At 57.4% G+C, this 13599-nt stretch overlaps 5 protein-coding genes across 5 annotated transcripts; 4 read left to right on the top strand and 1 right to left on the bottom strand.

Annotated features, from left to right (window-relative positions):
* Positions 1-508: 508 nt before the first annotated feature.
* On the top strand, positions 509-4758 carry ACA1_116560 (uncharacterized protein; the record flags this gene model as incomplete). Its single annotated transcript, XM_004342246.1, has 12 exons — positions 509-584; positions 612-1259; positions 1329-1424; positions 1511-1656; positions 1866-2769; positions 2853-2926; positions 3004-3070; positions 3142-3282; positions 3384-3496; positions 3573-3699; positions 3785-4134; positions 4219-4758. 12 exons carry the CDS (start codon positions 509-511, stop codon positions 4756-4758), a joined length of 3282 nt encoding a protein of 1093 aa, XP_004342295.1.
* Positions 4759-4860: 102 nt separating this feature from the next.
* ACA1_116550 (hydrolase, alpha/beta fold family) lies at positions 4861-9334 on the top strand (the record flags this gene model as incomplete). Its single annotated transcript, XM_004342245.1, has 22 exons — positions 4861-4914; positions 4948-5034; positions 5153-5227; positions 5313-5478; positions 5542-5618; positions 5705-5811; positions 5879-5951; positions 6024-6138; positions 6216-6299; positions 6373-6491; positions 6561-6632; positions 6704-6893; positions 6963-7128; positions 7238-7378; positions 7664-7793; positions 7914-7977; positions 8073-8230; positions 8299-8406; positions 8506-8592; positions 8770-8893; positions 9003-9133; positions 9251-9334. 22 exons carry the CDS (start codon positions 4861-4863, stop codon positions 9332-9334), a joined length of 2412 nt encoding a protein of 803 aa, XP_004342294.1.
* Positions 9335-9517: 183 nt separating this feature from the next.
* Positions 9518-10482, top strand: ACA1_116540 (uncharacterized protein; the record flags this gene model as incomplete). The annotated part of the gene is made up of 2 exons (XM_004342244.1): positions 9518-9559; positions 9685-10482. The coding sequence occupies 2 exons, from the start codon at positions 9518-9520 to the stop codon at positions 10480-10482; spliced, it is 840 nt and encodes a 279-aa protein (XP_004342293.1).
* Positions 10483-10618: 136 nt separating this feature from the next.
* Positions 10619-11903, bottom strand: ACA1_116530 (uncharacterized protein; the record flags this gene model as incomplete). Its single annotated transcript, XM_004342243.1, has 5 exons — positions 10619-10771; positions 10885-10988; positions 11160-11342; positions 11436-11592; positions 11724-11903. 5 exons carry the CDS (start codon positions 11901-11903, stop codon positions 10619-10621), a joined length of 777 nt encoding a protein of 258 aa, XP_004342292.1.
* A 1031-nt stretch (positions 11904-12934) lies between these two features.
* On the top strand, positions 12935-13435 carry ACA1_116520 (NCS1 family transporter; the record flags this gene model as incomplete). The annotated part of the gene is made up of 2 exons (XM_004342242.1): positions 12935-12955; positions 13022-13435. The coding sequence occupies 2 exons, from the start codon at positions 12935-12937 to the stop codon at positions 13433-13435; spliced, it is 435 nt and encodes a 144-aa protein (XP_004342291.1).
* Positions 13436-13599: the final 164 nt, after the last annotated feature.

Genomic DNA, 13599 nt, shown 5'->3' with positions numbered 1-13599 from the left:
TCTTACGCGTGCTTGGCATTCTTGGCCAGAACAGAAAATGAGAAAGGCAGAAGAAAAGAGGGAAAAAAAGGAGTGAAGCCCGCCAAAGAAACGACAGCGAAACGCAACACATTCCTTCATCTACAGAAGGAGCGAATTGAGAGGGATCTGAGTCATGAAGAAGGCGGGTGGCAAGACCACTGCTACTGGTGGCTCGAGCCCTGCGGGAAGCGGGAACAAGAAGCTGGCCGCAGCGCAGCAGGGGAAAAAGAGTGGCACTACTCCTGCACATCCGTCCTCATCGTCGCTCAAATCGAGCGGTGGCGTCGGCGAGAAGCACCGAGCGAGCAAGGCAGCGGTGACTGCCTCCCCTGCAGCCACTGCGGGTGGCAAATCGACGCCGAAGAAGCGACATGAAAACTCGCCAGCCGGGGAATCGCCCGCATTCCCGTTCCGCCCAGCCGCTTCGTCGCCCCTGCATCCGTCGCCCAAATCTCACCACGGCGCACCATCACCCCAACGCTCGCCCATGCCATTCGTCTTTGGGGCCTCCTCTCCATCTTCCTCACCATCTACATTTACGGGCATCAAGTTTGTGCCAGCAGGTTCTCCGTCTGCTTCACCCTCTCGAGGGCCGTCACCCGCCACGTCGCCCTTCAGCGGTCGCGGTGGCCGCGGCCGCGGCCGTGGCGGCTACGGTGGCGGCGAGGGCGGATTCGACGGAGGCGGTGGTGGCCGTGGACGCGGCGGCGGCACCTCTCCCTACCAACCCAAGGCCAAGGCCGGTGGCTACAAGGCGCTGGGCAACAGCGGAGGCGGCGGCGGCGGCGGACAGTACCGACACCACAAGCGGGAGCGAGTGCTGGGCCAGTGGAGCGACGCGGTGAACTACGATCGCGTGAAGAAGGTCATCAACATCTACCTCAACGAATTCCAGCTGAAGGATCGCGACCTCGAGCGATTCATCGTCTGGTTCGAGAGCGCGGACGGCGGCCGTCGCAGCCTCGGGTGGCTGCTGAACATGCACGCCAAGGGCTGGGACGAGGAGACGGCCGACAGCAACGACGAGCAGACGACGAAGAGCGAAGCCTCAGCGGAGTCGAAGAAGAAGAGCGAAAGCGGCGAGACGAGCACGAAGGACAGCAAGCCGCCCGGCATGAACTGGCATCTGCAGGAGAACCAGATCACAGACGAAGGTGTTAAGCTTCTGATCGCCTTTGCGAAGCGCGTAGATTCGAAGGTGGAGTTGCGTCGATTCTATCTCTACAAGAACATCATTGGTACGCTGCTCTCGCTGTCGTTTCTGACCATAGGATCTTACGGTGGTTACTTGTGCGGGTTGTCAACAGGCGACGACGGCGCGGCAGCAATCGCTTCGTTTGTGAAAGAGAGCCGCAGCTTCGTGTTCGAGATCCACTTGAGCCACAACAGGCTGACCATCAAGGGTGCGTTCTGCCTTATCATTCATGCTCGGTCACGCGCGTGACGCAACTGACCGTTTACAACGGAATACATGGTATGCATACCGCAGGCGCACAGGAGCTGTTCATGGCTACCAAGGAAGCGAGAGTCAAGCCGCCCAGGCCGCTCTGGCTCAGGCTCGAGTGGAACTACGTCTCGTTTGAGAAGGCCAAGAAGTTCCTGCACGATGAGAGTACCGACCACCTCCGGGCACCTGTACACCGCTACTTCTCTCACGTTCTTCTTCTCGGACGTTGCACATGCAGGCATCTCCTACTGCCGAGTCAAGGACAGGTTACAGTGTGCGCCGTCGAAGTGTGCTCGCAAGCCTCCTCCATTGGTGCTTGAATCCCGCCTTTGCATTGTTGGTAGGCCTTATGTGTTTCTGCTCCTCTCTACTAACACCCGGCTTGATGCCATTGCAGCTGCACCTCTACGTGGCGGAGCTCCAGTACTCGGAGAGCGTCGGCGCTTCGTCGCATCTGCAGATGGCCAAGGCGAAAGTCAAGCTCGCCAAGGAGCAGGTCGAGAAACAGAACCTCGGACAACAAGACCCGCGCGCGTTTGGCCGCGAGAAGGAGGACAGCAGCGCTGCTGCCGCCACGCCATCAGCGCCTGCCCCAGCGGCGACCAGCAAGACCACCGATCGGGCAGTCAGCGAACAATCAAAGCCCACTGTCGAGGCCATCGGTGACGGCGAAAGAAAGGAGACCGCGGCCAGGTCGGCTGCTGCGCGGACCCCGTCGCGCAAGTCCGAGGCGCCGACCACAACCACGACAACGACGCCAGCGGAAAGCAACAATAGTAAGAAGGCAGTCGGCGGAAGCGACGAGGACCTGCTGCGGGACGTGCCGACCTACATCTTCCTGGACACGTGCGCCGTGCTGCGCATGAGCGAGTGGCGCAAGGGTGCGAAGAACATCGAGAGCGACATGGCCCAGCTCAAGAGCATCGCTGAGGCGGAGGAGGAAGAGTACGAAGACATCGATTCCGACGATGAGGATTCCGACGGTGATGATGACGACGAGGAGGAGGACGAAGAGCTGGCCGCCGAGGAGGTGATGAAGGTCGTGCAGAGGAAAGTGGAGAAGATCAGCAGCTACACCAAGACGAAGAAAAGCGTCGTGCAGCAACAGAGACAGCAGCAGCAAAAGCAGCAGGCTCGGGGCCAGACCAAGAACGCGAGGGCGAACAGCGGAGGTGGCGCGCGCGACAGCACGGCCGAGTTCCCGGTCTTCACCTTTGAGAACCTTGTGGAGCGTGCCAAGAAGGGCAAGTTCGGAGAGAACCTGGCCAAGCCCGGCGACCAAGTCACACTCATTATCACCGGTACGAGCGCGCGTGCCGCGCATAGCCCATGCTTGGTCGATTTTATTGTTGCTAACATTTATTATGGCGTCAATCTTGAACAGACACGGTGATGCGAGAGCTGGATCACCTCAAGTCCAGCAAGCCGGCCTTGATTCGCAACATCCTGTCTCTGCAGGTGCGGTCACTTTTCTTTTCTCTTGAAACCAGCGCCGACTCGACCCACCAGCCACTCACCTCGCTCTCGATTGACAGTCGGACGATGGCTACCTGGCCAAGGGCGTTCATCTCAAGTTTGTGGAAATGCTGGGCGCTCACCAAGGTGCCGCCGCACAATATCATTACAAGTGCAGCGGCAGGGATTGACCACTCTTTCTCGGGGGTTGTTCATAGGCGAGCACCTGGTGGCGCTGCAGGACTCCTCGATCGTGCAGTCCTATGGCAGGAAGGTGATGAAGGGCACCTCGTCGCTTGACAACGACCGTAAGATCATCGACGTCGCCCTCTTCTGGAACTCGGAGATCGGTGTGACTGGTATCGCCTTTCCCTCCCCCTTTGGCTTACGGACCGCGTCGTGCATACGGTGGCTTATCGCGTCGTGGCATTCTTCTGTTCGTCGTCCACTCCCCTACCAGGCAACGTGATCTTGCTGACGGCCGACGAAGGCGTACGCGAAGCGGCCAAGCGACACAACCTGCCCTCCGACATGTGGAAAAACTTGGACAAGCGTCTCTTCAACGCGCTGAAGGTATTGCCCTCCGTAGCCACCAAAGTTGGTGTCACTCCTTTTTAACGATTGTCGTTGTTCACGTGGGGGTGTGCAGAGAGATCCGAGCACACCGTGGACAGCTGCGCTGCTCAAATCGTGCATGCCCGGCTGCATGGTGAAGCGGGACGGCAAGACCATGCACCTCACTCCCTCCGTGAAGCCCGTGCAGAGCATCTTCCAAGGTACGAGATCACTATGGGAATTGGGACTACTGGGTGCCTGGGGCAAGCTGCTAATTGATCCCCCACCGCGCGCGGCCGTGAACAGAATTGGACAACGCGCTGGTGCTGACCTACATGCTCATGGAGAAGGTGAAGGCCCTCCAGGCCGACAACCGACAGCTGAAGGACTTCGTCTTCGATGATGTCCGATCACGTGTGGGCGCTATCGACGCCGCATCGCCGGACGCGCAGAGCGGTCTGGCCGACCTGCAGGCCGTCATCGCCCAGCACGAAGAGGAGCAGCATGGCGATGAAGAAGACGACGACGAAGTGGATCGGCTGGTGGCCGTCACGCGGGAGCGGAGGCGCATCTGGATCGAGGTCTTGGGCCAGATGGCGGGACCCATGTCGCCGCTGCGCATGAAGTCGGCCGAGTCCATCTGGGACGGCGTCAAGGTATCTCTATTGGCCCGCCTGCTTAGCGCATGTGTTGCATTGTAACAGCACTGGGCTGCCGATTCACGCGTGCAAACCCAACAGGCGACGAGCCGCAGAGCTGGCGCCGGCTCTGGGCTGTCCCAGCTGATGAAGACGGCAGAGTTCCTCGAGGTCGAGGACGATGACAGCAGCAGCGACGACGACGACGGAGAGCGTGCCGTCCACCACGAAGACGACCAGGAAGATCAAGAGGTGGAGGACCAAGACGAAGAGGAGGAAGAAGAGGAGCCTGCCATAAACGAGACCGAGGCTGCCGTGGAAGTGGATTCCTCGGCTGACTCGGGCGTCGAAGTGCAGGACCACGACAACCCAGCCAGCGGGGCGGAGGCGGAGAGTGTGACCAGCGGCCACGAGCAAGCGGCTGAGCACGGGGAGACGACCATGCATAGCACTGCGGAGGTGGAGGACGAACACGAAGTGGCGCAGGAGGAGACGGCGGCAGATGTGGAGGACCAGCCACCTGTCGGCCAGGTCGAGGAGGTCGCCAAGACCGACATCAACGAGGAGCCCGAAAGCTCCGGAGAGCACAACGGCGATGCCTCAGCTGCCCCTGCTCTTCCTCAAGAGGCGAACGTCGAGTGAGGCTGTTGGTTACTTTTGTTATTTTTATTTTTTATTATCAAAATAAATGCCACAAAAGAGATGAACGAATGCTGCATAATGGTGACGCACAGGGGACGAACGATGGCGATACTGACGAGTGAAAGGACGGCTAAGAGAAGGCGGTTCGTTGGAGCAGTACGTATTGCTCGTTATCGTTGTCAAGCGTAGGTACTGCTCATCATCACATTTGCAGAGGAGCAAAATCGATGGGAAACACGCCCGGCTATCAACAAGAAGGAGAAACTGAAGAAGAAGGTACGCGTCTCAAGCTTCTTTCTCATGACCTTTATGGGCTAAGTCTTGTGCAGCCATGAGAATCAACAACATCATGCGTCAGTGGAGGAACAAGCTCCCGAGGTCTCCACTCCTCCAGTTGTGGTCTGCAGACGACCTCAGCGCGTTCCTGTCCGGCCTCGACCTCGCCTACCCTTCAGCCGTTGCGTCTTCTGTACGCCAGCTCCCCCCCCCGCACACGCACCGCACACACCGCGCGCGATGAAGGAGCGCTCACGGCGGTGCTGTCGGTTGCGTAGGTAACGTGGGAGGAGACTGATGGGCCGAGAGCCCTGGCAGCCCTTGCAAAGTCCAAGCAGTCGCTGTTCCAGCTGCTGCAGCTCAAAGACAAACAGAGCCAGGACGGCGAGGAGATCGTACGCGCGCTCCAAACCAAACGCGAGGAGTCTCGCCTGTTGGACGAAGGTGCGCGATCCAGCCTTCAATCAGCCAACGACCTTTCTGCCTCACCCTTCTCGCTCTTCGCAGAGTTTCAGGGCAAGTGGGCCGAGTACTGGGCCAGTGGCGACCAAATCGGGCTGGAGCGGCTCGAAGACAAGATGAAGGTGCGTGTCGCACATGCGCGTGCTCGCCCACTGGAAGCTTATGTCGAATGTTCACGGCGTAACGTGGTATGGTGTGCGCAACGCAGGGGTGCCTATGGGGCATGTACATCGGCGATGCCCTCTCCATGCCCGTGCACTGGAGCTACGATGTGTCGGCCATGAAACGAACGTACGGGCGGGTCAAAGACTACATGTACGCATTTCTATACCGCCTCGCAACCAACCAAGAGATTGCAACCTGACTACGGTTCACACTTCAGGCCGGCGCCCGACACCGTGGACAATACCATCATGTACAAACACTGGAACACGAACAACTCGCACTCCAAAGACGTATGTGGCACCCCACCCACCCGCGCTCACACACAGGCGCAGGTGCTAAGCACCTCACTTTCCCCCTTATAGGTCATTGGCAAGGTGATCAACCACGACACCGCGCATTTGTGGAAGCAACCTTACACACACTACCATGCTGGCATGAAGGCCGGCGAGAACACACTCGATCTTCGTCTTGCCCGAGGTACCATCAATCGAAGCCTTGACCTCGTACACGCATACTGATGTGTAAAAATCTATAATCATTTCATATGAACGCAGTACTGGGCCGGAGCGTGATCAAGGAGCGCGGGTACAATGCTGCGGCATACCTACGTGACTTTGCCGAGTTTATGACCACCCCTGGTACTTGTGCCTGTGGTGGAGTCCGCGTGTAGTGTGTGTTTGTCTATCTAAGCGTACATCAAACACCTGCCAGGTTCGCACAACGACGTGTATGCCGATGCCTTCCTCAGGCAATTCTTCTACAATCACAAGGTCCTCGGCAAGGAGCTGGAGGACAGCGCTGGCGAAATGAATCATGACACCGCTTCCGGCGTACGCTCCTCCTCCGCCGTCGGTAGACCACGTACTTCAAACGCTAACTCGTACTCTGACACGGTGTAGGCCGGCCTGGTGTCGGTTCCTCTGGTCACGGTCGCCGCACTGGCCCAGCCTGTGTCCGCGTCAAACGAACTGGTTCTCCTCCCACGTCGCGCTGGGCGGTACAAGCCGTTGGACTGACCACCCATTGGTATCTGCGTTGGTAGGTGAGCAAGCACGTCATGCTCACCCACCGCTCGGACCGACTGGTGCGATTCGGCACGCTCTACTCGTCGCTCCTCTCCGCGCTGCTCCTCCACGACGACAGAGGGGTCGCCAAGCGAGCGATGGAACTGGCGGGCCAGGAAATGGGCGTCGACCTTGCCGAACTCGTCTCCCACAAGCTGAGCGACACTGGTACGCCCGAGCCAGCATACACTACCACACACACACACTCCACACTACTAACCTGGTACGCGCGTGCAGTGGTGCTGGGGAGCATGTTCAGCATCGCGTGCTATATCGCCGATGGTATGCCGTCGCTCGTGTACCTGGTCTACAAGTACCTGGACCAGAGTCCTGACGACTTCGAGGGCTGCTTCGAAGAGACCGTGCTCGCCAACACCAACTGCGGAGGCGAGAACTGTCACAGGTGCCCGCTCCCGCACAAACTTCGCATAATCCTGGTCTAAAAAGTGCGTGTGCGGTGTGTGTGTGTGCTGCGTTTATGCGCGTGCGTGCGTGTGCGGTGGTGGTTCAAGGGGTGCGCTGGTCGGCGCGTTGGTGGGCGCCATCACGGGAGCCTCCAAGATTCCGGCCCGCCTGATCGAGGGCCTGCACGCGAGGGACGAGATTGAGAAGGAGATCAACCAGTTCGTCGATATCGCCCTCGCCACGATCAAGTCCCAACGCGCCCACCGCGCCGCCGCCTCGCTCTGAGCGGGGCTGGAATTTTATTTTATTTAAAATCAAAGGCACTTGGTTTCTATTTTCTATTTTTTATTTTTCACCATGCAGCGGCAAATGCGGAATCGCTTGCTCCGCTCTTCTGTAGTGAACTTCAATGCCACTCCCTTGGCATCGCACGCACGAATCTTGAGTCGCACGCTCAGGTGGGTGCGCCTGATTCATCTTTCTTGTAAATATCTTTTACTTGTTCGATTGATTAAAATTACTTCTTTGCATAGCTCTGCGGTGAGCGAGGAGCACCCCTACCTCCACACCACGGCCAAAGCCCCGCCACCGGAGGGAACCGTGGTCCTCCACAACACCGCCGTCACCTCCCGCGCACCCAAGGCCTTTTCCCGTCCACCACTCGTACGAGCACACACACACAAACCACGTTCCGCACTTCCGTTTGTTCTGACTGCTGCGTGTCGTGCGTGTCGTGTCGTGCGTGTCGTGTCATGTGTGTCGTGTCGTGTCGTGTGTGGACAGGCGATCGCGCACGGGTTGTTTGGCGCTGGGATCAACTGGCGCTCGGTAGCCAAGAAGATAACCCGTACGTGCCTGCCCTCTTCGCCTTTTACCACTTACCAACTCGCCTTACGTTTCCTTCGTCGTGCTGCGTGCGTGCGTGCGTTGTCCCACCCACAGCTGCGTGCAATGTGAACTCGCTGTTGCTTGATCTGCGCAATCACGGAAGCAGCCCGCACCACCCGGAACACACCTACGACGCCATGATTGGCGACCTCCACTACCTCCTCACTCAGCGCTATGGCATCAACACCTTCTCCCTCATGGGCCACAGTATGGTACGCGTTGCTCGCCTTGGTCTGGTGCAACCGTTGCCAAACCAGCGGAACACACACACACACGACAGGGCGGGAACATGGCCATGCGGATGGCGCTCAAGTACCCGGACCTCATCGACCGACTGATCATCGTCGACTTTGCGCCCACCTCCTACCAATCCATCGAGAAATACAAGGTAGGCGCCACACCGCCGCGCCGGAGAAGACGAAGAAGAAAGACTTTGCGGTTTGATCGCTGATGGCGGTGCTTTCCCGTGTGAATTGCGTCTGTCCAGGACTACATCGAGATCATGCAGTCCATCGACCTCACCGCCATCAAGAGTCGAGGCGACGTAGACAAGATCATGGCCCACACCATCCACGTACGTCATACATACAATGCGTGTCTGAGATCGCACTCAACTTCAAACACCACACACACACGACACACACACACGACACACACGACACACACACGACACACACACGACACACACACGACACACACGACACACACACACACACACACGACACACACACACCACACGAACCATCATCAGGAACCTCTGCTGCGTGCGTTCCTGGTCTCCAACCTGGTCCACGAAGCCGACAAGAGCTGGCGGTGGCGACTCAACCTCGACGCCCTCAAGCGCTTCATCGGCCCCATCCGATCCTGGGACATCCGTACGCCGACGCCACCGTTTACCTCTCGCTCGCTACCGAACGCTCACAGTTGGTGTGCGTGTGCGGTGGTGCATGTGCGGTGGTGCGTGTGCGTGTGCGTGTGCCACAGAGCCGCAAGAGGGGCTCCAGTACAAGAAGCCGACCCTGTTCGTGGGCGGCGGCAAGAGCCAGTTCATCAAACCCGAATACCACGAAAAGATCCACGCCTTCTTCCCCAACGCCAAGATCGAGATGATCCCCGTACCAACAGCCCCACCACCACCACCACCACCACCACACACTTCCTCCTTTCTCTACTCTCACTTTTCTTATTATGTGCCACACGCACACGCACGACCGCACACGCACACGACACAGGACGCCGATCACTGGGTGCACTTCGAGAAGCCGAATGAGTTCTGTCATGCCGTGGAGTCGTTCTTGCACCGCACGCAGCAGTAGCCCGAGACCTTGTGGTGTGTGTCTCTTCCAGCGACAAGCCACCAGGAATGCAAAGAATTCATTTCACAAACCAACGTGATTCGTGTGCCCAATCCGACGAACTCCTCCACACCAAACCAGTCACCAACGCAACACAAACACCAAACACTCAGCTGAGCCCAGCGAGACAGACGAGCGCTTGCGATGGGCAACCTATGTTGTGGCGGCGAGGGTGACGAAGTTGCCGTACATACGCCTCCTCAGTTTTATAATGAATTAATTATTCAATTAATTGTTTAGTTATCCATTTTTATTTGTTTTATCCACAATTAAAGGAAATAATTTATTTTTATTATTATTATATTGCGCAGCCGCTGCTTGACGAACGGCAGCGGGTGGCGGCCAAGCGACGCGGTTCTACGTCGCCTGTGTCCTCGTTGCCATCGTCTCGTCGTACCACCCCCTCGCGTCCCCCTCCGTTGCTCGACGACTCGTTGTCGGCCTCTCCCCCTCCCAACGACTCCTCGCGCGGCCCTGATGATGGCGTCAACCACCACAAGCGACACCACCAGCAAGACGACCACGGTGGTGATGGTGATGGTGACGGTGATGCTGTAGACCGACACCATGATACAAAGAAGAAGAGGAAGCACAAGAAGGAGAAGGGCGAAGAGGCAGCAACGTTGTTGGCCTCGCTGTCGGTGCCGTCGACGCTGGCCTCGTCGGCGAGCGTGTTGCAGCACCCGACCAAGTCGCGGCCGCGCGGGCCGCTCAAGCGCAACCCGTCGCGCCAGCACCACCTCCGCGTGCCCGACGTCGGGCGCGACACCCTCTTCCTCCACGCCGCCGCCGCCGCAGCCACTCCATCGCGACACGACGACGAAGACGACCATGACCACCACCAGAACAATGGTGGTGATGATGATGGCCATGACCAAGGCACGGGCGAAGGCGAAGGAGGAAAGAGGAAGGAGAGTGGAGCGATGGTGCGGATGATGCCGGCGGGGTTCGATCCGGCGGACGTGCGGAAGCAACTGAAGAGCGCCGCGGCTGCGGGCGGAGGCGGAGGCGGGAGAGGACGAGGACGAGGCGTTGGTCTCGGCGGGTTCGATGCATCCGCCGCTCGGGCCAACCTGCGCCGGGTGGCCAGGGATACCAACAACCCTTGATGAACATATAAAAAACACAATACATTCACACACTCAATATCTGAAGAACATATTCGGCACATACACAATACATTCAGCCTAGCACAAAACAAAATACATCAAATCAAATTCTCGTCGCCGGCGAGACCGGGCCTGCTCACTGCTGTTGTTCGGCGGACCTCTTGGCAGCTCGGAGCGAGGCCAGGTCCAGCCCGACCTCGGCGGTGAACGCGTTCAGCTGCTGCACGTTCTGGATCTCTGCGTCGAGCCGCTTCGCTGGCGCGCTGGCGCCGGTGCACGCGGTGTCGGTCTGCACCAAATGATAAAGAAGAATAAAGAAATGATAAAAAAAGAAAAACATGGATTATTAATTAGCTTCATTTCGAAAAAAGAGATAAAATAAAAGAAGGTGGAGCTGCGTACGGGAGGGCAGCACTTGGTGGAGTTGACGCCGTGGTAGACAACGTACGGGACACACACCTCGCCCGGACAGCAGTTGAGAGTGCCAGGGATGCACGGGTAGACAACTGTGTGTTGTGCACAGTTGCCAGTCAGCCAATGCCACACGCACACGCACACGCACACGCACACGCACACGCACACGCACACGCACACGCACACGCACACGCACACGCACACGCACACGCACACGCACACGCACACGCACACGCACACGCCATGAACGAGGGCCAACGTACTTCCTTGGGGGATGGTGAAGTTGGAGTTGCAGACGTCGCAGTACTCAGAAAAGACGGAGAACCAGGGGAGGTTGCAGGTCTGGTTCCCGCCGTTGATGGTGTAGTTCACCACGCTGCCGGGGATGTAGACGGCCACGTGCACGAAGCTGACGGGGCACTTGGACTCTGCCGATGCCAGCGGACCTGCCACATCACCAGGGTCACCGCCTCGTCAGCCTCGCGCGTGCGCACACGTGTGCGGTGCGTGTGTGTGCAGTGCGTGTCGTGCGGAAGTACCAAAGAGACCCAGGCCGACGGCGGCACCGGCAGCGATCGAGGCGACGCTCATGCCGGGCTTGCCCGACGCCGCGCCGGCGGCGAAACCGGCGGCCGCCAGGGTCAGCGCCAGCGAGGCCTGGCTCGGCTTCGACGCTCCGCTTCCGAACTGGTCCGACTGTAAAAATGCAAAGAATTTAATAAATTGTCAATTTAATAAATAAATAAAACAATATCTGGTCGCCTAATAATTTTTAATAATAAAAAAAGAACTAAAATAAAATAAAAAGATGAGAAAGAGAAACGTACGACGGCGACTTGGATGGTGGAGAAGGTGGGGTCGAGCGGGCTGAAATCAACGTTGAGGGCGTGGTCGGCGGTGGCGTTGATGACGACGAGGAGCTGCGGGGAGTTGGTTACGATGACGGAGACGTTCACTCCGGCCGACTTGAGGGAGTCGAGCGAGTGGACGATGGAGATGGCGGTCATGTTATTGGGGAAGGGGGAGCTGAAGAAGTAGGTCTGCGGCACGTCGCAGCTGCCGTAGAAGGCATCGATCGACGTCGGGAGGGCCACCAACCCACACGCGAAAAGAACGAAAGCGAAAGCGAGTACCTTCAGGGAGGGGAGGGGGGGACGTCAATAGGAGTTAATATAAAATTTGAAGGAGAAGAGGGACCTACTTTCATGTCGAACAGGTTGCGTAACAAAGTCTGTGGTTTGTCGTTCACGACAGGTAATTTCCGTTTTTTCTTTACAATTACAGTTGACTCAACTTGTCGACGGCCGCCAACTTGCGAGAACAGCAACTGACTTTTTTGTGTAGTGGTAGGGCCACTTCAATCTTTAAGGAGAAAGCAGTGTTTGACCAGTACTGGAACGGCACCACGAACATCGCCATGGCCGGCAATGAGGTGGTGATTATGCTGCACGTGAAGGAGCTCTTCCACCCCGGTCTACTACTTCGGCAGCTCGAACAGCGGTTTGCTGTGGATCCTCCGCATCAATTTGCGCTGAGGATTCTTCATGATTGCACCACACACAACACACACAACACACACACAACACACACACAACACACAACACACAACACACACACAACACACACACAACACACAACACACACAACACACAACACACACACACAACACACACAACAACACACAACTATCGCGGCACATACAGTTGCAGGAGACACTTCCGCCCAGGGGCGATATTGCTAACGCGTTCTGCTCAATTTGTGCAGATCACTCACATTCTTGGCATTCAGTTCAAGTGGCGGGAAACCCTGCTGTGCACAATTAGCAGAGAAGCGACATCAACACAGATGGACAACGCCTTTTTTTCCCCAACTGCTGTGGAGGCGTTCTACACCTGGAACAAGGACTCGACGTTCGGTGAGGCTGCCGCGATCGCTTTCTCACCCGCTGGCTGGTCCACTATTTCTGGGACCATTACGCGAGATGTAGCAAAAGGCGCCAAGCGCAAAGACTTTGCCCTCCTCACAGATGTGACGGAGGATGTCGATGCAACAAAGAAAGGTATGATTCACTGTCACCTCTGCCTTCAAGATGTTACAAGATTATTCACATCTACTGGTTATGCAGGTGCTGGCAGAAGCGGAGGTCGTAGAACTTAAGGCGACACAACTGGAAGGCGTGTTGGAATCCGCGATTCGCGTCCTCGAAGATGCAAAGGGGGTGTACGAGCGAGGCCAAGAGGAATCGAAGAGGATGCAGGAGGAATCGAAGAGAGCGCAGGAGGAGTTAAGGAGAGAGAACGAGATTGCGCAGGAGAAACTGAGGAGGGCGTACGAGCAAGCCCAGGAGGAATCAAAGAGAGCGCAGGAGGAATTAAGGAGAGAGAACGAGATTGCGCAGGAGAAACTGAGGAGGGCGTACGAGCAAGCCCAAGAGGAATCGAAGAGGGCATACCAGCAAGCCCGGGAGGAATTGAAGAGGACGCAAGCGGAGCTCCTCCACGCTATCAAGGCTGGCGTCAAGGGACTTGAGCACGCTTGATCAGGGTACCTTGTGGTCTTCCTCTTTGCCAAGCAGCACACATTCTTGCGTGTTTGGAGTCTCAACGCCCTTTACAATCCAGATTGCGAGCAGCACACCCACCGTCATCGAGCATCTAGCGAGATATACATATATACATACACTCATGTACACACGCCTGACAC

The sequence above is a fragment of the Acanthamoeba castellanii genome, assembly GCF_000313135.1.
Source record: "Acanthamoeba castellanii str. Neff unplaced genomic scaffold scf7180000084669, whole genome shotgun sequence".
In the NCBI taxonomy this organism is placed as follows: domain Eukaryota; phylum Discosea; order Longamoebia; family Acanthamoebidae; genus Acanthamoeba; species Acanthamoeba castellanii.
This window is presented reverse-complemented; position numbering and strand designations above follow the sequence as displayed.